We start from the raw sequence: 25918 nt of genomic DNA on the forward strand, positions 1-25918 counted from the left end.
CATCAAATAAAACAGAGATTATCAGGATGAATAAAAGAATGACTTCATTAGATGTTTTCCACAAGAAACTCACTTTAAATATAATGATATAAGTAGGCTAAAAGTAAAAGATGGAAAAAGACTAATACTTAGTATTAATACTGATAATTACTACCAATAATTACTATTACTATTAATACTAATACAGAAAATACTAATCAAAGGAAAGCTGGGGAGTTACTGCCATGATGCAGTGGGTTAAGAATCTGACTGCAGTGGCTGAGGTTGCTACAGATGTGCGGGTTTGATCCCCAGCCTGGCACAGTGGGTTAAAGGACGTGGCATTGCTGCAGCTGTGGTGTAGGTCACAGCTGTGGCCCAGATTCGGTCCTTGGCCCAGGATCTTTAATATCCACAGTTGCAGTCATAAACTTTTTAAAAAAAAAAAGAAAGAAAGCTAGGATGACTTAATATGAGAAAAACTAGACCTCAAAGTAGAGAAAATTACCAGGGATAAAGAGAATCATTATACAAAAATAAAAGGGTCACTTCACCAGAAAGACATAATAATTGTAAATAATTGAAGAAGAGCTTCAAAATATATGAAGAAACCCTGTCAGAACTGAAAGGAGAAAGAGATTCACAGTTATAGCTGCAGACATGAATACTCCTTTCTCCATAATTAGTAGAACTAGTAGACAGAAAATAAGCCAGGATACAGAAGAACTGAACAGCACTATCAACCAACCAGGTTCAACTGACATTTATAGAACACATGAGCTAACAACTGCGGAATATATTTTTTTCAAGTGCCATGGAACATCCACCGAGACAGACCCTATACTAGGTCATAAAACAAACCTTAATAAATTTAAAATAATCAAAGTCATTTAAAGTATGTCCTCTGACCATAATGAATTAGACTAGAAATGAATTACAGAGAGATAACAGAAAAATCTTTCTTGAAAATTAAACAACATACTTCTAAGTAACCCACAGGACAAAGAGGAAGTCTCAAGGGAAATTAAAAAATATTTTGAGCTGAACAAAAGTGAAAATACAATATATGAAAATTTGTGAAATGCAGCTAAAGCAGCACTTGGAGGGAAATATATAGCATTAAATGCTTACATTATAAAAGAAGGAAGGTCTCAAATCAATTAATCTTCCACCTTAATCAAACTAAAAAATAAGAGTAAAATAAATTCAAAGCAAGCCACAGGAAGGAAATAATAAATATCATGGCAGAAATCAATGAAATTGAAAAAAGAAAAGCAAAGGAGAAAAATCAGTGAAACCAAGATCTGGTTCTTTGAAAAGACCAACTCTAAGATAACTCAAAAGAAAAAAGAGAGAAGATACAAATACCAGTATCTGGAATGAAAAGGGGGTTATTACCATGGATTCTGCAGACATTAAAAGGATAATTAAGGAACACTACAAACAACTCTATACACATAATTACCAATTTAGATGAAATGGAACAATTCCCTAAAAAACACAAACTACCAAAATTCACCCCAAATAAAAAAGATAACTGCAGAGCCTTATAACTATTTTAAAAATTGAATTCATAGTTTAACACTCTCCAAAATATGTATCCCCAGACCCAGATGGTTTCATGAGTGAATTCTGCCAAACAGTTAAAGAAGAAATAAAACCAATTCTACAGTATTTTCCAAAAAAATAAAATGGGAGGAAACACTTTCCAAGTTATTTTTATGAGAACAGTATTATCCTAATACCAAAACCAGAAACAGACTGTACAAGAAAAGACAAATACAGACCAATATCCCTCATGAATACAGATGCAAAAATTCTAGACAAAATATTAGCAAATCTATGTGACAATGTGCTTACTATTATTAGTAATTAGGAAAATGCAAATCAAAGCCATAAGATATCACTCCATACTCACTAGGATAGCTATTATCAAAAAAGGGGCAATGACAACTGTTGGCAAGGATATAGAGAAATTGGAACTCTCATACATTGCTGATGGAAATGTAAAATGGCACAAGTACTTTGGACGACATCTTGACAGTTCCTTAAAGTTATATGACCCAGCAATTCCATTCTTAGGTATATTTCCAAGAAAGATGAAAACATACATACACATGTTCACAGTAGCATTATTCATAATAGTCCAAAAAATAGTCCAAAAATATATGAGAGACAGAAAGTGGATTAGTTGTTGCTAGGAGTTATAGGGAAGGAGAGAGTGGGGAGACATTGCTTATAAATATGGAGGTTTTTTTTGGATGATGAAAATGTTCTAAAATTAGATAACGGTGATGGTTGTATAGTACTCAGAATATACTAGAACCCATGAATTAATAAAACATTAAAAAAAGGTTTAATGCTTTAAAATCTTTATGGTATGTAAATTATATCTCAGTAAAGCTGTTAGGCTATATTAGCAAACTGACTCCAGCAATACATATACCATGATCAAGGAGAGTTTATCCTGGAAACAAAAGTTGGTGACAATTTTAAAAATCAGTTGGTATAATCCACCATACTTAACAGTCAAGAAAAACCTCATGGGATAATTAATTCAGAAAAACATTTAAGAAAAATTAACATCCACTCATGATAACAAACAAACAAAACCACTTAGCACATTACTGAATAGAAAAGAAAATCCCCAACCTGAAAAAAAATTACCTACACATACTCACAGCCACCCCCCCACCTCCACCGACACATACAAAACCAGCTATACCTAACATCATACTTAATGGTGAAAGAGTGAATGCTTTCTTTCTTGCTTGGGAACAGATGGCAAAGGAAGAAATGAAACTGTCCCTCTTTGCAGACATAATTGTCTGTGTAAAATATCTTAAGGAATCTACAAAAAAAAAAAAAAAAAAAAAAAAAACCTCCTAGAGCTAATTTGTGACTTTAACAAGGTCACAGGATACAAAATTAACTCACAAAAGTCAAGATCACAGAGATGGAGAACATATTGATGGATGTCAGGGGTTGGGAAGGATGTTAGGGAGGGAGGTGGCTATAGCTACAAAAAGATAGTACAAATGATCTGTGATGAAACTATTCTGTATCTTGACCGTGGTAGTGGTTACACAAAGCTGCTTATATAATAAAATTGCATAGAACTAAATACACATGAACAAATGAGTATATGTAAAACTGGTGAGGTATGAATAAGGTGAGTGGATAGTATCAATGTCAATTTCCTATGATGTACAAGATGTTACTATTGGGGGAAACTGGGTGAAGGTTATACAGGATCTTTCTTTCTTTCTTTCTTTCTTTCTTTCTTTCTTTCTTTCTTTCTTTCTTTCTTTCTTTCTTTCTTTCTTTTCTTCCTTCCTTCCTTCCTTCCTTCCTTCCTTCCTTCCTTCCTTCCTTTCTTTCTTTGCTTTTGGGGACTGCACCTGTGGCATACAGAAGCTCCTAGGCTAGGGGTCAAATCGGAGCTGCAGCTGCTGGCCTATGCCACAGCCACAGCAACACAGAATCTGAACCATGTCTATAACCCACACCACAGCTCACAGCAATACCGGATCCCACTGAGTGGAGCCAGGGATCACACCTAGATCTTCACGGATACTAGTTAGATTCATTTCCACTGTGCCACAACGGGAATTCCCAGGATGTTTTTGTATTATTTTTACAACTTCATGTGAACCTATAGTTATCTCAAAATAAAAAACAAACAAAAAGTCAACTGGAACTCTCATACGTTGTTAAATGGGTGTACAAAAAGTTACATCTGGAAAATAATTTGTTAATATCTTATATAAAGTTAAACAAGCACTTACTCTATGACCCAGGCCTAGATGTTTACCCTAGAGAAATAAGAATTTATATTCATGCAAAAACTATACACAGGTGTATGTAGCAGCTCTATTTATAATTGTCAAATCTGGAAACAACTGAGATGTCCTTAGTGGGTAAATAGATAAATAAACTGTGGTATAACCAGACAATAGAATACTACTCAGCAATACATAGGATTGAACCAATGACACATGCTACAATTTGTACTAATCTCAAAGACACACCCAGTGAAAGAAGCCAGTCCTAAAAAGGGTACATACTATATAATTCCATTTGTATGACATTCTTAAAAAGATAAAACTATAGTCAGGTAGAAGAGAGGTTGCCAGGAGTAAGAATGGGGGAAGGGCATGATTAGAAAGAGATAGTACAAGAGAGTTTTTTTGGATGAAGTTACTGTAAATATCCTGCTTCTGGTGGTGGTTACAGGAATCTATACATGTAAAATTCATAGAACTGTGCACCTAAATGAAAAAAAGTCAATTTTTTCTGTGTGTTAATTAAAAATTAAATGAAATTTTTAAAAGGCAATTTTGACATTTGAAGCTTATAGTTAGTACATTCAAAAGGGCCATTTAGAATTTAGTCTGTAGCATAATTCCAGATACAACAGTATTTTACAGTACACTATGGAGCTCACAGAGCATTATACAAAAAATTTTAAACTCAAATTTCAACTAAGAAAAAAAGAAAAACAATAGTTTTAATGTCAAAAATGTTTGGTAAAAACCAAATAAAGAACATTTATTTCATGACCTCTGCTTGAGTTGTAGCTGCAGACAACATGCTAGATGTGTCTATTAAAAAAACAGCTTTAGTTTTGCTGACACATGAAGTGTGGTCATAATAATCATTAAACAGTAAATAAATAAATTGAATGACCTATATAATTAGACTAAAAGCCTCTCAGATAACTTAAAACAAAGACGAATTTTATAACTCTTCGATTATATTAAAAACCATGGCATTATGTCAAATCAAGAATGATATGCATTAGACTCAAATAAATTATTGTCTGTGGGGAAATAGGAAAGTGTTAATTATTAATTAATCCCAGAAAATTTTAGTAAATAATCCAATTTTTTTAAATCCTTGAATGTTTCTTGAAGGCATACAGTATTTAAAATGTATTCTAAATGCAACATTCAAGTCAGGGAAATGGTAAATGATATACATCAAGTCAGCTAAGTTAAAAATATTACTTAGCTATAATTAAGTATTTCTGTAAGCATCTAGGTTTCCACTTCTGGCTATGATTATTATAGAATTTACGAAAAGGAAATAGGAGATCAACCTATGTATGAAATGGATCAGACCTTCAGCTGCTTCCAGATGGCTTTTGCATTAAACTGAACAATCTACGCAGAAATTCCAGTGATGACATAAATCTGAATGTTTTGGGTTTCCTTCACATTTTATGGAACATTGGTCCCACTGTAGCTATGATATCGGCATAGGGAGCACTCTGACTCAGCTCAATAGCCCGCTGTTTTTTTAGGACAAGAAAGCTATAAAATTTGGCAGCAGCATGTTTTCGGTCACTATTTCTGCAGAGCTTCATCAGACTAAAGTACTGCATTCCCATCTTGTTAGATTCCTGGGAAAACAATTATAAAAGAGGAAAGGGAAAGGGAAACAAGATCATTAGAAACAGAGCAGGCTGCGGATGCATAATGAACAACAAAATACTGATATTTTTGATAACTGACTGTGAAATTCGTAAATGGAGAAATGCAAATGACTCATTAGGAAGCATAAAAAAATCATAGGTCATTGAGCACAGCTTGGATCATTGAGAAAATACATGCAAAAGAACTCTGAAGTGCTATACAAATTTCTAATGTGTTATACAAATGTTAGGTCTTTAAAAAAAATTGATGTTAACATAAATGGCTCCTGGGGAAAGTAAAATTAATTTAGACTTGCAGGGAGAAAAGCTATCACAGGATTCAGGGACCCTTCAAAAACAATGAAAATTATCAGTCTATCAGACTTCTTTTCTTTAAAAGATGGGGGCGACTATAAATGACTCTAGTGTAAATGTAATGGCAGAGGAATATAACTAAATAAACATCTTGTGGTTTCTTTTCACAGCTTAAAAAGATGTTGGATTCACCACAGGGTAGCCAGGAATCAACTAAAAAAAAAAAAATCCTGAGGTACAATAAAGTATTTAATTAGACTATGTACTTGGAATCGGATTTCTAGAATAGGAGTATTGGTTTTTAGTAGAAATACTGTGGTGAATACTGGCCAGTATCCCTATGAGTACTGTACTAATTCACTAGCTGTGAAGCATTTTTAAAAGTACCATCTATGGAGTTTCTGTTGTGGCTTAGTGGGTAATGGACCTGATGTTGTCCCTGTGAGGATGAGGGTTCGATCCCTGGCCTTGCTCACTGTGTTAAAGAACGCAAGCTATGAAGTTCTCAGATGCAGCTCGAATCCAGTGTTGCTATGGCTATGGTATAAGCCTCAGCTGCAGCTCCGATTTGACTTCTTGCCTGTAAACTTCCATATGCCTCAGGTGCGACCATAAACCATTAAGAAGGTGAAAAGATGACCCACAGAATAGAAGAAAATCTTTCTAAACAATGCAACAGACAAGGGCTTAATCTCCAAAATATACAAACAACTCATACAACTTAACATTAAAAAACAAACAACCCAATCAAAAAATGGGCAGAACCTAAATAGACATTTCTCCAAAGAAGACAAACAGATGGCCAGCAGGCACATCAAAAAATGCTCAACATCACTAATTATTAGAGAAATGCAAATCAAAACTGTAATGAGGTACCACCTCATACCAGTCACAATGGCCAAGTCAACAAATAACAAATGCTGGAGAGGATGTGGAGAAAGGGGAAACCCTCCTTCACTGTTGGTGAGAATGTAAACTGGTACAACCACTATGGAAAACAGTATGGAGGTTCCTCAGAAAACTAAACATAGAACTACCACATGACCCAGCAATCTCACTCCTGGGCATATATCTGGACAAAAGTTTCATTCAAAAAGATACATGCACCCCTATGTTCATTGCAGCAATATTCACAATAGCCAAAACATGGAAACAACCCAAATTTCCATCGACAGATGAATGGATTAAGACAATATGGTACATATATACAATGGAATACACTCAGACATAAAAAAGGACAAAATAATGCCATTTGCAGCAACATGGATGGAACTAGAGATTCTCATACTCAGTGAAGTCAGAAAGAGAAAGACAAATGCCATATGACATCACTAATATGTGGAACAAATGATCCTATCTATAAAATAGAAACAGATCATGGACATGGAGAGCAGACCTGTGTTTGCCAGTGGGAAGAGGGGAGAGAAGGGGACAGGTGGGGAGTTTGGGGTTGGTAAATACAAACTATTATAATATTTAGAATGGATAAGTAATGGGGTCCTACTGCATAGCACAGGGAACTGTGTCCAGTCTCTTGGGTTAGAACATGATTGAAGATAGTATGAAAGGAAAAAAAAAGAATGTATATGTATAGCTGGGTCATTGCCATATAGAAGAAATTGAAGAAACAATGTAAATCAACCATACTTTAATAAAAAAACTAAAATAAATAAAGCCCAGAAAGAAAAAATATGATATACAATAGCAGTAATTGAACAATTAAAATATGAATTAATAATTAATTTAGAAGTGACCTTGACTTAAGAGAATGTAACATATAATATACCTAAAATTTCCTGGATATAGCAGAGGTTGTGGTATTATGTGACGAATGATTAGGAATTAGATCACCTTAGATATGAAACTATCATATGGAAAGCTGTATTTCAATTTGGTTGGAAAAGGCTGGATTGTTAAATAAAAGCTGGAATAAACAGATACCTAAAAAAACAAAGACAAAAACAAAAAACAAAACCATATACAAGGTTTTTTTTGCCAATCCAAAACATTTAACAAATTAATAAGTTAAATACTTCATCATACTTTATCTCAACCAAAGGAGTGGCCCAGTATCAGCATCCTTTCAGAGATGGCATGCCAAGCCTTCATTTATTCCCTCTTGAGGAGATAAGATGCAGATTGGGTGGTTTTTCTCCAGGGAGAGCAGGGACAGCCTTAACAATTTCAAGAATCCTTTTGAAAAACACCCTGAGAGGATAAATATGCAAGATTTATATGAATATGCTTATTCTTTTTTCTCCAGAAGCTCCTCTAAAAAGAAAGTAATGGAATAAAGGAATAAAGGAAGGCAAGAAATACAAAGTAGAAAACTTATCAGACTTAGAGTAGAGAAAGCTGAAACCTAAGTGCCAGCAAAGAGGAAAACCAGCAAAAAGCCAGCCAGCCTAAGCTCAGAACATTTACCCTGTTTGTGGAAAGCATTTTAGGAACTTATTTGTAGAAGGATATTTGAGGAATGCACTAACCACTCTTCCTCTAGACTGAGTTTCTAGCCTGCTGTTCTAATCCACAGATCCTGGACTTGAGCTGCATCATCCAATTGGATTTTCAGCGCTAGCCAGCTCTACTCACTTCAGCTTGGCCAGCCCCTATAATCCAAACTGGCATGAACCCATTCCTTAATCTATCCTGCTGCTACTGTTTCTCCTGACCAATAGGGATTTGCACAACTCAGTGGTTTTTATATACTGACAAAAAGATTCCTGAGTTTGTCTAATGTCTGAAGTCAAGGAGAGATTCTGTTGGCAACCAAGGACCTCTCAGTCCTGAATGGATTTTTTTCTCCAATCGCAATCTGAAGCTTTACATCTGTCTTCCTGACCCTATAGAGTTTACTTGTGCCACTAAATGTGTAAATGTGTATAGACAGAATTTTATATCCCCTAGATTCCCTAATTGTTTAATATATTCTACAGTCTCTAATATATCACATCCTTGAAGTCATCCATCCATTTATCTTTACACTTCAAAAATCTAGACAACAGGCCAGCATATACTTATGTTTAGTATTTAATGATGAAATTTATGCATAGGTACAAAATATGAAATATAAAAGCTGTAAAAAATATAAAATATGAAAAACATATATATGAAACATATAAAATGTGAAAACTATAAAAAACAATAAGGCTTTTCAGCAGTGACAGCCTCCCCATGAGAACATGCCTCTTGCTAAAGATCTCCTTCATCACTCTTCAAAAGGGAAGAGGAAACAGAAGAAGAGTCTCCCAGTCCAGAGCCCCAATTCCTACTTCATGGATGTGAAATGCCCAGGGTGCTATAAAATTACCACCATCTCTGGCCATGCACAAATGGTTTTGTGTATTGGCTGCTCCTTGTCTTCACCAGTCTGCAGGAAGGAAAGCAAGGCCTATGGAAGGATGCTCCTTCAGACAGAAGCAGCACTAAAAGCACCCCGAATCAAGATGAGTGGGAAACCATCCCAATAAACACATTTGAATCAAACAAAAAAATCAAAACCCCCAAAATGAAACAACACCTAGGAAAAGCCCAGGAATTGTAGGCAACAGTATAAGATGGAGATGAGATGAGGGGTGAAGCCAAAAAACATAGGAGTTGCCTGAAAGGCTACCTGAAAACAGTTAGATCCTCAGGTGTACTTCACCACCTCACAGAACCAGGAGACCACTACTCCCAGACCCTAGCAGGAAGCTGGAGATACCAACAAGTGAGGTTCCAGACTTGGGATACCAGGCCCTGTGGATGGTGGAGGAGAAATGTTACACATTGGGGGATTAAGTGAAATTCTAACTTCCCAATAGTGAGACCTTCAGCCTCTCCCTTACTCCCTTCTGGGCACTGGACCACAGGCATCATATTTTTATCTCCTAGGCAGTAGATTTGAAGATTAAGCTGGGAAAACTGACCATTTCAAGGAAAAAAAACTTATAGATGATAACATCTTTGTGTGTTTGTGTTGGGGAGGCACCACCCAATTACCTCACTATAAAGACCACAAGTCTACAAGGCCCACCCATGCTTATATAACCTCCATTTGGCTTTTTGGTGTCTCACTCAAATAAAAACCAAAGATCTACTTGACACTTGAATAAATTCCAACAGTCAAAAGCAAAAAAGAAAAAAAAAAAAAAGGAGTTTCCGTCGTGGTGCAGTGGTTAACGAATCCGACTAGGAACCATGAGGTTGTGGGTTCGATCCCTGCCCTTGCTCAGTGGGTTAAGGATCCAGCATTGCTGTGAGCTGTGGTGAAGATTGCAGACGCAGCTCGGATCCCATGTTGCTATGGCTCTGGTGTAGGCCGGTGGCTACAGCTCCGATTTGACCCCTAGCCTGGGAACCTCCATGTGCCATGGGAGCAGCCCAAGAAATGGCAAAAAGACAAAAAAAAAGCAAAAAAGAATGCATTCAAGAGAATTACTAAGGAAATAGAGACAATGCAGGCATCAGAAGAAAACTATAACCTCTGAAAGCTAAGAGAAGATACTGCATCCATAAAAAATGAATAGGGTGATATTGAGAGAAAGCAGGTTGGTGGTTGCTTGGGGATGGGGGAGGGGGACCAGTGGGAAAAATGGGACAAGGGATTATCAAGAGACACAAGGAAACTTCTGAGGGTTGTAGATATGGTCACTATTTTGATTGTGGTGATAGTTTCATGGATCTATAAATATGTTGAAATTTATCTAACTGTATGATTTAAATAGGTATGGCTTATTGTTCTGTTAATCATACCTCAATAAAACTGCTAAAAATAAATAAATAAAAATATTAGGATGCTAAAATACAAAATAATAATTAATAACTAAGCAAAATTCCTGGAAAACAAAAAAGAAATGAAATTCAATAAAGTTGAAGAAATAAACTAGAGGAGTTCCCGTCATGGTTCAGTGGTTAATGAACCTGACTAGTATCCATGAGGACACAGGTTCGATCCCTGGCCCCTCTCAGTGGGTTAAGGATCCAGTGTTGCCGTGAGCTGTGGTGAAGGTCACAGACACAGCTTGGATCCCAAGTTGCTGTGGCTGTGGTGTAGGCCTGCAGCTGTAGCTCCGATTCACCCCCTAGCCTGGGAACCTCCATATGCCATGGGTGTGGCCCTGAAAACACAGAAGACAAAAAAAAAAAGAAAAAAAAGAAACTAGAGAAGAAAAAATAAAAGACAAAATTAATAAAAAACAAAAGACAAAAAATAAGACAAATTTTTTAAATAGAGGATTAAAAAAAGATTTTAAAGTAAAGATGCAATTCAGGAGATCTGACATCTGACCCATAGGTAGTCCAGAAAGAGAGAACAGATAAACAAGGAGAAAATCCAAGAAATACAAAAAAAATTTCAATGCAAGGACAAAAACTTTCCAAATAATAAATGAAAAAGACCCATACCAGAGCACATTATCATGAAATTTCAGGCCACTGGGAATAAAGAAAAGATCTAAAAAGCTTCCAGAGAGAAAATAAAGGTCACCTACGAAGGACAGCCAACCAAGCAGCATTTGATTTTTCAGTAACAACACAGGAGCCTAGAAATGTTACAAAGCCTTCAACATCTGAGAGGTATTATTTTCAAACTATGTTCACATACATCAAATCAAGTTAAAAGTAAAATAAAGACATTTGCAAACTTGTATGTAGGGTCTCTCATATGCACTCTTTATCTCAGGAAATTATGGGAGGATGTTAACCACCAAAAAATTCAAGGTAAAGATCAAAGCAACAGGAAATACACAGGAACTACCATAGGAAAGAGACAAAGGAATTCTCATGTTGTGGTAAAGGAATGTCCTAAGACAAAACTGTGGAGCAGACCCAGAAAGCAACTAGTCCTGATTTGAACAGGAGGAGAATGAGCTCTGGGAAGGATATCTCCAAGGAAGAAGAAGGAACTGATGAATCAATTGAGGTATCTGACCATACTAAAAGGGGTATTAACTTATTGTCAGAGATTTTAGACAAAGAATTAAGGACAGGTATGTAGACACTAAGCAAATGGGGAAAATGATGTAATGATTAACTCCCCGTAAAACACTCCATGAAGTTGACAAGAAATGTAACTGCACTATAAAGCTTCAATTTAAACTAATATTTATGTAGTTTTTGTGACAGCAACTGATGGTTGTCCCTTAATATCCATTCTCTTCCTCCATGGTAATAGAATTATTAGTTGGGTCCACAGGTGGCAGATGAGGACTATATTTCCCAGCTAGATGTGGTAAGATGACTAAATGCTAGTCAATTAAATGTGAAAAGTGATACACATAATTTCTGGGATGTACCCTTAAAGGAAACCTTACTGCTGATTGGAATGCAGACATGGTAGGTAGGTAGTCATTTTGGATCCTGAGAATAAAGAAAATGAGATAAAGGGAATCTGGGCCTCTGATAACTTTGTGAGCATAGATTCCATACAAGATAGTACTTTACTTGAGAGAGAAATAAACGTCTATCTTTTATTTTTTTGTATTTTTTTTGTCTTTTTAGGGCTGCACTCGCAGCATATGGAGGTTCCCAGGCTAGGGGTCTAATGGGAGCTGTTGCTGCTGGCCTACGCCAGAGCCATAGCAACGCCAGATCCAAGCCGCATCTGCAATCTACACCACAGCTCACGGCAACGCTGGATCCTTAACCCATTCAGAGAGGCCAGGAATCGAACACACAACCTCATGGTTCCTAGTTGGATTCATTTCCAATGCGCCTAGACAGGAACTCCAGAAATAAACACCTGTCTTTTAAAGCCACTGATACTTTGGCTCTCCGTCACAATCAAACTGTCATCATGACTATTACAGTTGTAACATTGTAAATATTTAAAATTGTGCTGAAAATAGATTAGAGAAGATATAACTAAGCCAATTTTTATTTTTCTGTTGAAAGAAACCAACAGATAAAATGTAAAGCTGAAATATTAGGAAAGAGCAGTAAGAACATGTAACTAGAAATACAAATATAAATACTAAAAGGAACAGCTTAGGAGTTCCTGCTATGGCGCAATGGGATCTGGAGTGTCTCTGGAACACTGGGATACAAGGTTAGATCCCCTGCCCAACACAATGGGTTAAGGATCCGGTGTTGCCACAGCTGCAGGATAGGTTGCAACTGAAGCTTGGATCTGATCGCTGGATCAGGAACTCCATATGCTGTGGGGTGGGCAAAAAAGAAAGAAAAGAAAGGAAGGAAGGAAGGAAGAAAGGGAGAGAGAGAGAGAGGGAGGGAGAGGGAGGAAGGAAGGAAGGAAGAGAGAGAGAGAGAGAGAAAGAAGGAAAGAAAGAAAGAAAGAAAAAAAGAGAGAGAGGAAGGAAGGAAGGAAGAAAGAAAGAACGAACAAGCTTAGTGCAATTTTCTCTGGTAAGAAGAACTTAGGCATAAGAAGGGGCACAGAGGGTTAAGGATCCAGCTTTGCCATGAGTTGTGGTGTAGGTGGTTTGGCTCGTGTTGCTGTGGCTGTGGTGTAGGCTGGCAGCTGTAGCACGATTCAACCCCTAGCCTGGGAACTTCCATACACTGCAGGCGCGGCCCTAAAAAAAATAAAATAAAGTAAAGTAAAATAAAATAATTTGTTTCATTTTGAAACTATTATAAATTTAGTTTCATATTGAGAATTAGTTGAACAGCCTGATGAACACAAGAACGGGACATAGATTAGATGTCTGGGGGTGTGAATATGGGTAAGAGGTTGATTAGAACACATGGGCACCCAAGACAAACTCTCATATTTAGCCTTGGGTATGCATCTCAAAATCATTTTACTCTAGTGTAAGTTGGCCTCAACAAAAACTCAATGAAAATGGTCTCATTTTTATTCATATCTAGAGGATTGAACTCAGTATTTTATTTATTTTTAAAAATTGAATAGGGTTGCCAAACCCTGCCATCTTACCCGCAATCTGTTTAACATTTGAAGTATTCTTCGATTCCATCTCTCTGCCTCAATATTTTGTTCATTCCCCAATGACTCCTGTTTGAATAATTGATAAAATATTTCATGTAAGCAAATTTTACTGAATATTTACTATGTGCAAAGCACAGGGTTAGTTGTCACAAGAAACACAACTGTAACACTGGGTCCTGCCAAATAAGAGTCTGATAATAGGAAGAATAAGACTAACAGATATAGTTCAATCTTTGTTCCCAGGCTCTCTCCTGACAAGAGGCTCAAGAATAGGAGATTCTGCCATCTCTATTGGTCATGCATTCTAGGCATAGTGCCCTTATTTTAAAAGTAAAGATGGGAGTTCCCGTCGTGGCGCAGTGGTTAACGAATCTGACTAGGAACCATGAGGTTGCGGGTTCGGTCCCTGCCCTTGCTCAGTGGGTTGACGATCCGGCGTTGCCGTGAGCTGTGGTGTAGGTTGCAGACGCGGCTCGGATCCCTCGTTGCTGTGGCTCTGGCGTAGGCCGGTGGCTACAGCTCCGATTCAACCCCTAGCCTGGGAATCTCCACATGCCGCAGGAGCGGCCCAAGAAATAGCAACAACAACAACAACAACAAAAAAAAAAGACAAAAAAAAAAAAAAAAAAAAAAAAAAAAAAAAAAAAATAAAGTAAAGATGAACTGGGAGTTCCCTTCGTGGCTTAGCGGTTAACAAACTAGGATCCATGAGGAGGCGGGTTCCATCCCCGGCCTTGCCCACTGGGTTAAGGATTCGGTATTGCTGTGAGCTGTGGCATAGGTCACAGACATGGCTCAGATCCCAAGTTGCTGTGTCTGTGGTTTAGGCCGGCAGCTGTAGCTCTGATTGGACCCCTAGCCTGGGAACTTTCATATGCCGCAGGTGCAGCCCTGAAAAGGAAAATAAAAAAAGTAAAGATGACAATTTCTGGTTAGGACTGTCCCAACTCAGTTTAATCTGAACTCAGTTGACAAGAATAAACATAAAACTATAGAAGAACTGTCTTGGAAAGGCCTTTTTTTTTTTTTTTAAATTTATCTGATGTTTATCCACATCTGAGGTTGTGTACAATTAGGTTGGTAATATTTTGAATTTCAAGGGTGCCTTGTCTAAAAAAGATCAACCCACTGCCATTTGAATAGATTATTCTTTTCAGTCTTTAAAGTTTAGCTGCCTTCAGAAGCATCTTAATATTTAAAAATTGGAAAGCGTCACAGGAACTCACTCTAAGCCCTTACCAACAAACACCTTATGAGCTGAGAACAGAAGTGGGGATAAGAAAGGTGCTGATGAGTCTGATAAAACAGCAAACTGACAAAGGGTTGGGGGAAGCAAAAAGCACAGATCTGACCTACTTTATTATTTTTCCTATGCTGTCTCTGACCATGCAACCCAACAACTTCTGTGTCACCCCTATCACAGCCTCACTGTTTGTCAAGCTTTCATGTATGCATTTGGAGCCCAGACACTTCCTAAAAGTGCTTTCAATTTCATGGAGTCCAAGATGATTTCAGAAAGCTCCAGAATATCTTGTATGACACTGCAAATCATTTGAGGCTAAGTGGAACTGCCAAGTCCCCATTCCTACCAGCTATAACAGCTTTCTGGTTCCACCTATACAGCATCTTTTCTTATACTCCAAAGAGACTGATTTGAAAATATGGTCATTGTATTCTGAAGAGTTTTCTAAATTCCTCCAGATATAATTAAGTTTACTTTGGAGTTCCTGTTGTGGTGCAGAGGAGACGAGTCCAACTAGGAACCATGAGGTTGCGGGTTCGATCCCTGGCCTCGCTCAGTCCTGGAATTGCCATGGACTGTGGTGTGGGTTGCAGAAGTGGCTCGGATCTTGAGTGGCTGTGGCTGTGGTATAGGCCAGCAGCTACAGCTCTGATTGGACCCCTAGCTTGAGAACCTTCATATGCCACAAGTGCAGCCCTAAAAAAAAAGTTTATTCCTTTTCGGTCTGTTCTGGATCAATGAGTTTACCCAATTACTAGTGTTTATTTTATTGTTCAGTACACAAATGCTATTTTTCAAATGTAAAAAGCAATGGCCCAATTTTTTGTTAAAGATCAATGAGACTGCAGCTTTACCTATCTTGCACAACTAACCAGGAAAAGGCTCAGAAAAATAGTTTGTGCATTTTGCTGAAGCCTGTCCACTTGATTTATCTGGACACCCAACAGCTGAGTCCATTGTGTGGAAAGCCCAGTGGATTATTAAAACAGCTGAACTTGTGCTATGTTGTGGTTTGCTTGACCATGTATGAAAATAACCTGTGTCTAGAAGCAAAGAGAAAGGTGAAAGTGACTCAACCCTCCTCTGGCTCAGCTGTTTGAAAGTTTCAGGTAAAAAGTTCAGGTATTTATTCTGTCCTAGATTTTCCAGAGAATTCATTCTGTTTCCACATATGAAAAAAACAGTTTAACCATCTTGGAACTCATTATAAAGATGATTTATTTAAAAACAAACATTAGGCATTAGCAGGTATTTTGATATTATTTACTAAGTCATTTTTGTTAAAATTCATTACAATCTTAAAAATGGGAGTTCCCGCCGTGGCTCAGTGGTTAACAAATCCAACTAGGAACTATGAGGTTGTGAGTTCGATCCCTGGCCTTGCTCAGTGGGTTAAGGTTCTGGTGTTGCGGTGAGATGTGGTGTAGGTCACAGATGTGGCTCGGATCCTGAGTGGCTGTGGCTCTGGCATAGGCGGGAGGCTACAGCTCCGATTAGACCCCTAGCCTGGGAACCTCCATATGCCACAGGTGCGGCCCTAGGGGGAAAAAAAAATCTTAAAAATGCCTTCAGTACTGTGGAATAAGGACTAGAGAGAGAAATGAAACAGTAATCTATGTGGAGTCAGGTGAGTTGGATGTCAGCTCTGGCTTTGCTACTGACTTGTGGCCCTGTGAGCAGACCATTCTCTTTTATAGACCTTGAGCCATATAATGTTTTGGGAAATAATGTCCATATACTTTTCTTTAAATAAAATTAAATTTCAAATGCCCTAGGATAGACACCTATATCTCTGTTTCTTTAGAGATGTTTTAAGAATAACTTGAAACAATGATTTCCAACATTTTTAACCCATTGATAAGGATAAGGATCCCATACCGTTCTATAAAAATTACTTGGTTTCAAAATAAAGAAAAAAGATTAAAGCAATTTTGAACATGTTTTATCAATATACTCATAAACTTCGTTGTTAAGATCACAATTTAAATTGTAATTTTAGAGAGTAATATGATAGCTCTAAAAAGAATTTTTAGGTAGATAAGATGTTAAGTTTTCAGGAAAAAAGTTTTTAAGAACATTCTCGAGACTATACATGTATTTACCAATTCAGTTAGACAGTTTTCAACTTCTTCTGCCAGGGTGGCATTCATTAAAGACGATTCCTCCGCAGTTGAAGAGACCATTTCAACAATATCCTGCTAAAGCAAGTTAGGGAAACATAGGCAGTCATCATAGGGATGATCTCATTTTGTTAAATGCTTTAATCACATGAATGCTCATTTCTAAAACTAATTGAAAATACGACCTGCATTCTCAAAATGTTATTTCTGAAATATCCCAGAGAGGCAGCCCCTGACTTAAATATTCCTGTTTTCTTTATGCCTCCCAAAAACAACACACTTGCCTCGCTCTCCTTGCTACCTATCCTTTTCCCTATGTTCCTCAGCAGTGCAAACCTCATATCAAAGGTCTCTGCTGCTGTGCAGCTGAGACCCCCTTTTCTGTGAAGCATTTGTCTTTGCCTTGGTCCCCTACCTCTGTTCTCATGCCAGAACCAGGTGGCAGAGGAAGGAGAACTGCAAGAAGAGACAATAAGAAAGGTGGAAGGGATTTTAATATCCCTACCAAGGGCCATGTCAGGATTCTTGCTGCTGGAGCTGCCACTGGTAAGAGGGAAGAAAACCTTGTCTTCTGGAAGGGGAATGAAGACATAAAGGAAGAAGGAAAAAGAGAAAGCCAGATATTCTCCATTCCCTAGCAACCCCCCCTTTCATTGCTATGGAGGCTGCTGGCCCCTTTTTCACCCTCAACTTGCCGCCAAGATTCATTCCCCAGCTGTCATCTGTGATTGTGATTAAGTTAGACGCTTCCTACAACATAGCTTACTTAATTTTTTCACATTAGCTTTTTAAAATTTTTGTGAGTGTCAGGGATTACATTTTATTCTTTATTATATATGTTTTTGGAGCCCTATCATATTTTTTCCTTTTAATTTCTATGAATATTCTACATTTTAGATATTCTCAATTGTGCAGTTAATTTACAAAAAATTGCTTAAATTTTTGAAGATTTGAAAATGATTAATCAGAATCAGTATTTTTCTGTCCATTCAAATTGACTGTGATTCCTGACTATATTTTACATTTGTTGATCATTTTCAGAAGCAGATAAGAATGGAATTGAGGAGTTCCTGTCATGGCGCAGCAGAAACGAATCCGACTAGGAACCATGAAGTTGCAGGTTCCCGTCCCTGGCCTCGTTCAGTGGGTTAAAGATCCAGCATTGCCGAGAGCTGTGGTGTAGGTCGCAGATGCAACTCTGACCTGGTGTTGCTGTGGCCCTGGTGTAGGCTGGCGGCAACAGCTCTGATTAGACCCCTAGCCTGGGAACCTCCATATGCCACGGGTGCGGCCCTAAAAAGACAAAGAGACAAAAAAAGAAAAAGAATGGAATTGAAGGAGTCCCTGGTGGCCTAGTGGTTAAGGATTTGGGGTTGTCACTGCTATGGCTGGGGTTGGATCCCTGGCCTGGGAACTTCTGCATGCCACAGGTGCAGCCAAAAAAAAAAAAAAATGGAATTGAAGGCTAAAGCTTAAGCATAGGAGTAGATAAAAGAGTAAAATGTTCTAAAGAACCAGTGCATCAATCTCTTTCCTTTACTTCAAGCACTTGAGAAAAACCTATTTTGTTAATATGTTAAAAAAAATTATAAACTAAACAAGCTTGTCTAATCATAATTTTCAGCACTCTAAGAATTGCTGGAGCCCAAATAAGGAAGACAATAGTACTGGCAACACAGTATCTCAATATTCAGTATATGAGCAAATATTTAGTAAAAAAAAAATTCTAGTTTCTGTTGTTGTTTGTTTTTCTTTTTTGGCCACTCCACAGCACATAGAGTTCCCAGGTCAGGGATCAGACTGCAGCTTATGCCAGATCCTTAACCCCCTGTGCTGGGCCAGGGATGGAACCTGTGTCCCAGCACTCCAGAGACGCTGCCCATCCTTTTGCACCACAGCAGGAATTCCACATTCTGTTTTAATGCATTATGAAATGTCTTTCCTTCTGAGGGCATTCAGTTTCATTGTGGATTGACTCTGAATTCCCTGAGTGGTTATCAAAATACAATGATGATGGAACAAACCAGAAAAGCACTGGTTTATTTTTATCTGGTGTGGCTATAATATTTACACTTGTACAGTCAATAAAGTGACATTGGGAAGATATTTTCAAGCACACTGTTTCCAATTACATTTTTTAATAACTATTTTTAAATAAAAATTATGTCTTCAAATAAAATTTTTTAAAAAGTTTTTGTTTTGGTCATAGATCTTTAGATAGTCTTTCAGATTCAAGGCTAAGGTAAATGGTGGCTCTAACACATTCTTAGAGGTGGGATGGGTGAATTTATGATCAGAAGCAAAATATAAGTGTCATTGTCTAGAGTTCTAAAGGATTCCATGACATACCGAATGTAAGGTCTCAGTATATAACCAGGTTCAGGTATAATCATTTATTCAGTGTACTGTGCAAAATACTATTTCAGTATGAAACTACTAATCTTGTGATTTACTACCCTAAACTTCTAGAAAATACTGTTCTGCAGATGGAAATCATGTTTTACCCTTTAAAACATACTGCTACATACTAAAGAAATTATAGAGTAACATAAGATGAAATATAAACAAAAAATGTTAAGAAGATATACCAGAGTCTCAATGTTCCTTCGCTGTATCTGTGTCAGGAAGATAATAATATATTTATGATTGTCTTTGGTTAACTTACATCGGAGTTAATATTTTTATTGGTATCCTTGTTAAAGCTACACTTAGATCCATCAATTTCTTCCTTCCAAGTTGAGGATTGACTTAACTCTTCCAGGGAATTTGACCCTTTCATCATGGAGGTCTCTGAATTATTAAGGAAGTAGAAAAGATTTCACCAAAATATCTTTCAAACTAAAAATCAGGATATAGTTGTTACAAAAGAAAGCTTCTAACAGACAACTTAGAATTCAAGAGCCTAAGGGTGTACGAGCTTTCTTGCAGCACCTCAAGTCTCACATATTTATATTCCCTTTCCCCTCATCTGTCTCTTTATCACCTCTGCTCCCCATCTTCCATCACTTGTCTCCTCCACACTTGTTCCCACACATTCACTCACAAGACAACATGAATCGTTCAAGCCCATCTTGGTATATGGTTCAGCAAATTTTAATGCCTTCAGGAAACAGAGGTTCACTTACCACATAAATTGGTTTTATATTCCTTTGTTTTTTAGGCCTGCACCTGCAGCATAGGGGAGTTCCCAGGCTAGGGGTTGAATCCGAGCGACAGCTGCTGGCCTATGCCACAACCATAGCAACATGGGATCTGAGCCATGCCTGAGACTTACACCACAGCTCACGGCAACGCCGGATCCTTAACCTACTGAGTGAGGCCAGGGATCGAACCTGCATCCTCATGAACACTAGTCAGGTTCTTAACCTTCTGAGCCACAACAGGAACTCCCTATAATTCCTTTACAATAGTCACAGTAGTAGTTAACTATTAATATTAATATTCCATGTATCCTCTGTGGATGGAAATGACTTATGTCTCAGGTTAACTGTATTGTTTAAATGCTATTCTTATCACTAACTGGCTTTTAATGGTACTTGTCTTAGAGTGAAATATAATCCTACTAGATATAAACATTTTCTTTGTTGAAGACTTGTGAGTACTGCCGTTGGAGGTGGGAAGGTAGGAAAGAATGAGATTAAGAAGAGTCCACATAAGATAGCTTGTTAGACAAAAATTAATCTGCATATTAGAAAAATGTGATGCTGATGTAACAATTTCTTTTAGGTTCAAATACACTTCTAAAAAAGAATGTATACGTGTGTGTGACTGGGTCATTTTGCTGTATAGCAGAAAATTGACAGAACACTGTAAACCAACTATAATGAAAAAAATAAAAATCATTTAAAAAGAAAACAAAAAATGTAATTCTAAGAGCATTTATACTTGGGAATATGGAATTGGATGCCATCTTTACTGTGAAATGTAAAATGAAAGTTTTGTTTCTACAACATTCCCCTCAACACCAGCAGAATTAGGATGTCTCACCTACGATGTTTTCATTTCCTATTTCTTCCCTTTCTGACTTCTTCTGCATCAATTTTCTTCCAAGTTTAAAGCCAGAGGACAAAAAGCATTTTGTAAACAACTGTAAAAATATACATTTTTGTTTCTGATTTTTGTATAAGTAAAGCAATTCAGCAAAATACAAGCACATATGCTAAAAAGTAAAAACTATAATTTATGTACACACATATCCAGCAAATTAATTCAAAAGTAAGGGAGTATTTTTCACAAGTTTAAATTCTGTTGTATATATGAATATAAATATGCATTTATTTATTTATAACCAAACATCACACCCATGTAAAAGGGTGGAAACTTACCACTTTTAGTTCGGCATGAATCAAATCCTGGGCAGCAGTTGACAGAAGTGTATCTGCTCCTCCCTTCTTCTTCCACATCATCAGTCTTTGGGTAGGAGGTGCAAGTTCCAAAACCATGAGTGTGTCCGTAAAGGAAGTAAGCTGTCTATGCATAATTTTGCTACTGATCTCCTTGACTGGATCTATGAGCAATTTCCTCTTTTTGCCTTTTCTTTTTTCAGCAATATCTAAATATAAGAAATAGGTACAAATGTGAATGGTTGTATAGCTTTGTAAATGATATTCTAGGCACTGCACATCTCAGAAATGTCCACAAGACCACCTACAGAGTTGCCTTAGGAAGAAAATCCCCTTCTCTCTATTGAAAATTATGCTTTATAAGGTTTTTGCGCAGCTAGCATTTCTTAGTAGCCAATAGTTGACACATTTTGCAAAGCGCTTAGGACGGCCCCTCTTGACCCAGTTAAGTGGACAACTGAGAAATGTGGAGTAGAGAGTATATTTCACAGGGAAGTCACTCAGTTTTTAGGTTCCTTAAAATATCTACCTAACAGGGTAACATGAATCAAACACTATTTTGTATTTGCCCAGTGTATTTTTCCCTCTCCTATTGAAACTTGTATACAAACTCCAAGTAGGTACCTAGGCCAATGGGATTTCACTTCTTTAAGTAATTTTGCCAGGTAGACAGAAGAAGTCAAGTTTTTCCTTAATAAAGATGCAAAAGGGGAAGGAGGAGGTTAGATTTCATGGAACAGGTGATCTGAAATCAGACTGAGCCAGAAGGAACCTGTTTGCTGATGTGCCTCAGTAATATCCTGAAAACATGACAAGATCCAGAGCAGCTGGCTATGTGATGGCCCCTGACGTTATGCAGGCTGAGACAGTGTCAAAAACTGGTGTGGCTGATGACCAGAGGTTCCCGTCCACCTGCCATACCCCTCCCCCAAACTTTGATACTACATGGCTCAGGGCAGACAGGGGAGCTAAGCAGACTGAATTCCTTGCCAAGCAAGTAGGACGGGGGCTTAGAGTTGAATTTGGTGAAGAAAAAGTTGAATGCTTTATTCCTTGCATGCCTTGCATTTATAAACTGAAATTCATATCAATTACACCACTTAAAACTAGGATATTCTTCAAAGGTCTAGTTATATATTAGTTTCATATTCAGTGCCTCTCTTCTGGTCCTATTATTTTGTCTTACTTTATATTCATTTGAATATTTATCTTCCTGATCAGATTGTAAGCTTCTAAAGAAGGTTTAAAAGTAGGAACTATGCCATCTTCTTTTCTGGGCCAACATAGAATAATGGCTTAATAGCTACTGACACTGAACTCAGCTTTAAATTTTCCAGTTTCCCAACTGGATAGATGGTTTGACCAGGACTGAATATAATGAAAGGATCATCTCAAATTTCTTCTCACTCTTCCTTTATTGTATTACAAATGTTATCATTAGGTTGACTATCTCCTATAATATTTTAAGAATTATTCAGCTATCTCAGAAATAAAATAGTAGTGCATCAAAATAAAAATAAAAACATGAATGACTCTGACCTGAAGTATCAATTGGCTCAAGGTAAATCTTCCTCTTCATTTGATAATGTGGTTTCATCCATTTTTTCATTTTCAGGTGGGCATATACACTCCGGATTATCTGATTCTACTAGTCAACATTGCCATAAAAGGATTTATAAAAAAAAAATAATGGTTATGTTGCAAGCTAAAGGACTATATGAGAAATTAAAGGGAAAGATAAACTAACTGTAGATTTATATTGCTACCAGAGCCACACATGAATTCTTAGAATCATGTATTTATTTATAGAGTTGAGGAGGCTCAGAGATTATATGGTCTGGGACCCACAGTGACCAGGTGAGTCAAGTATTATCACCCTCTTTTGCACCTGTGACGTCTAAGGCTGGGTTACAGTCACAGCAGAAGTAAAAACAATAGTAGCAACCACAGTAAATGACTGATACAAATTTGTATTCTGTTAATAATTAGCTGACCCATAAAGAACTGTACATAACTAATTTTTTATTTATTGCTGCCTCTTTTTACATCTTAGTTTTTATTTCTTGTGTTAGAAAGCAAATGTGACATTGAAAAGAGTGAAAAATCAAAATGAGAATAACTGTACTTTTAATTCTTAAGAAAAATCAACTGAGATACTTTCACATGAATTTTCAAGCAGAAATATCCATAGGCGTTCCTGTTGTGGCTCAGTGGGTTAAGAACCTGATATAGAGTCCATAAGGATGTGGGTTCTATCCCGGCCTCACTTAGTGGGTTAAGGGATCTGGCATTGCCACAAGCTGTGGCAGAGGTCACAGATGCAGCCCAGGAACTTCCATACACCGCAGGTGCGGCCATAAAAAGAAAAAAAGGAAAAGAAATATTCTATATTTGTAATTTCTCTTAAACTGCATATAGATTGTCAAGCCATATTAATACTAATATGTTAACACTGATGATAATAATCTTCATGTCAAATATTAATAATGCTTTTACCACATAACATTTATTAATAATTCAAAAATAGGGTATTTTGGCAAAGTATTTAAGTGTGCTCTCATAACATAAACCCACCCTGTTTAAATATCCATCATTACACCTTGTCAGAAACTTATTTTCTCTTCCTTATCATCTAGTAAGGAAGAGTCCAAGACAACATTCTTTATTATCTTTCACTGTACTATTGTGCTACTTAAACCCTTAAGCTTTGAGACTTAATTTGAATATTACTGTCTGTTCACTTTCTACACAAAGGAAAATTCCAACACCCTATGTATTGGGGCTCAGAGGCAGGGAAATTTTATTCAAATGCATGTTTCTAGGGATATTTGGATCATCTTGCACAGATTGTCTTCAAAAACACAATAAAATTTGTTATACAGAACTGAATTGTCATTTGTTCATAAACACACAATATAAAAGAGCTGTGAAGGGATAAAAAAAATGAGTGAACTTATTAGTTGATTGGTTATATAGATACCATCTATGATATACAGAATTTATATGTTTAATTTTTTCTTTATTTCTATTTTTACATGTTAATTTCAGAATATTCCCTAAACTAAATATCAAGATAGTAGCCTTGTACAAGCCATGTTTGGATTTCAAATCAAGAAGTGAAAGTTTTCAAACTCTTCTGGTAGAAATCTAAGGTGAGTCACTGTTTTTTGAGTTTTCAATTACAAAAACTTTACCATAACCAGACTTTAACTGTAAAACTAGATTAACAAAGATTTGATAGGTAATGGCCAATATCTTTAAAATTATGTGCATTTTGATTTCCCATTTTTTGTCTACCCTATTTCTATGATTACATTATAAATATAAAATGATAATGTAACATGCTGGATAGATCCTCTAGAATAGCTAACTGTCCCATAAGCTCTGTTAAAGAAAACAATGTTTGAGGAGTTCCTTTGGCCAAGGATCTGGCATTGTCACTGCAGCCACTCAGGTCACTGCTGTGGCAAGTGTATGATCCCTAGCCTGGGAACTTTTATATGCCGCAGGCAGAGCAAAAAAGAGAGAAAAAGAGAAAATGATGTTTTCTGCTATACGATCTAGTATATTTTGCAAGGAACATACTAACCTCACTCCTTCCTCTCTAAAAAACTAGGAATTTGTGAGGATAAAAAGCAATTATTTCACAACCTATATGGAAAATGTGTTTAAACAGATGGCTATTTACTTAGACCTAGCCTAACCGTTTAAATACAACATAGGCTTTGAAAACTTGATAAAAAATGTGTTGACCTATATGACACAGAAACATACTTGAAATTCTAATTTGATCAAATAAAATTTCTAGCACCTTGTAGTAATGTGATTGAAAGAAGTACCCAGTTTCTATATGACCAGATAGCATACAATCATTTCTCCTGCAGCCCCTTCATCTCCAAATCCATCTCCACTGTCATAAAACAGAGATTTTCTCCAGTGAGGCTTCCAGAACTATGTTCAACTAAAGGACCACTGGAATTCAGCAATATGTTGTCATCAAAGAAGCTATGTCTTCTAAGGATTTCGGCTTCCTCCCCTAAATAAATATATATCATTAATACTGAGTTTGTCATAGAAACACAGAATTTTAAAGTTAAAAGGTAGGATTTATATATCATCTTGTATAGCTCCCCCATTTTGCAGAGAAAAATGAGAGCAAAAATTTTTATTTGAATTATTCAACTAAAGCCATTCTGCTAATCAGTGAAGACTGAATATATAGTGTAACGCTTTTTTCCAATACAATAAGGAAAATTGCCAAATATCAAGATAGAGTTTTTTAGTGGTGATATAGTTTAATAACTTCCCAGAAGGTTATTATTGGCAGTGGAATTATTTATTCTACTTTAGGTGGGTCATATCCCGTTTGAACAAGTATTATTTCATATTATTTCAAGAAGAGTTGCCTTGAACTCTTTGTCCATAATAAGCATTTGGAAATAAGGAGCATGTCTGCCTTCTTAGTAATGAAAAGTTAGGCAAAATATTAAAGAATGGGCTTACAACATTTGTTCAGTAAATATTTATTGAATGACATATTAGGCAATATGTTAGGGATTGGAATACAGCAGGAAAAAGACCTGGACAGCGAATACAAACTGAGTGCTTATTATG

The 25918-nt window shown here is 36.9% G+C and overlaps 1 protein-coding gene and 1 pseudogene across 1 annotated transcript in view; one reads left to right on the forward strand and one right to left on the reverse strand.

Annotated features, from left to right (window-relative positions):
* The window catches only part of RAD21L1 (RAD21 cohesin complex component like 1), a 28690-nt gene continuing 7966 nt past the window's right edge, over nucleotides 5195-25918 (reverse strand). Inside the window, 12 exon segments of the mRNA XM_021077689.1 lie at nucleotides 5195-5383; nucleotides 13587-13664; nucleotides 16944-17039; nucleotides 19627-19751; nucleotides 20949-21048; nucleotides 21287-21513; nucleotides 22844-22869; nucleotides 22871-22952; nucleotides 24073-24155; nucleotides 24894-24916; nucleotides 25172-25233; nucleotides 25236-25340. Of these exon segments, the coding sequence (XP_020933348.1) occupies nucleotides 5195-5383; nucleotides 13587-13664; nucleotides 16944-17039; nucleotides 19627-19751; nucleotides 20949-21048; nucleotides 21287-21513; nucleotides 22844-22869; nucleotides 22871-22952; nucleotides 24073-24155; nucleotides 24894-24916; nucleotides 25172-25233; nucleotides 25236-25340 (1196 nt within the window).
* On the forward strand, nucleotides 8893-9139 carry LOC100514018 (annotated as a pseudogene).

The sequence above is a fragment of the Sus scrofa genome, chromosome 17, assembly GCF_000003025.6.
Source record: "Sus scrofa isolate TJ Tabasco breed Duroc chromosome 17, Sscrofa11.1, whole genome shotgun sequence".
NCBI lineage: Eukaryota > Metazoa > Chordata > Mammalia > Artiodactyla > Suidae > Sus > Sus scrofa.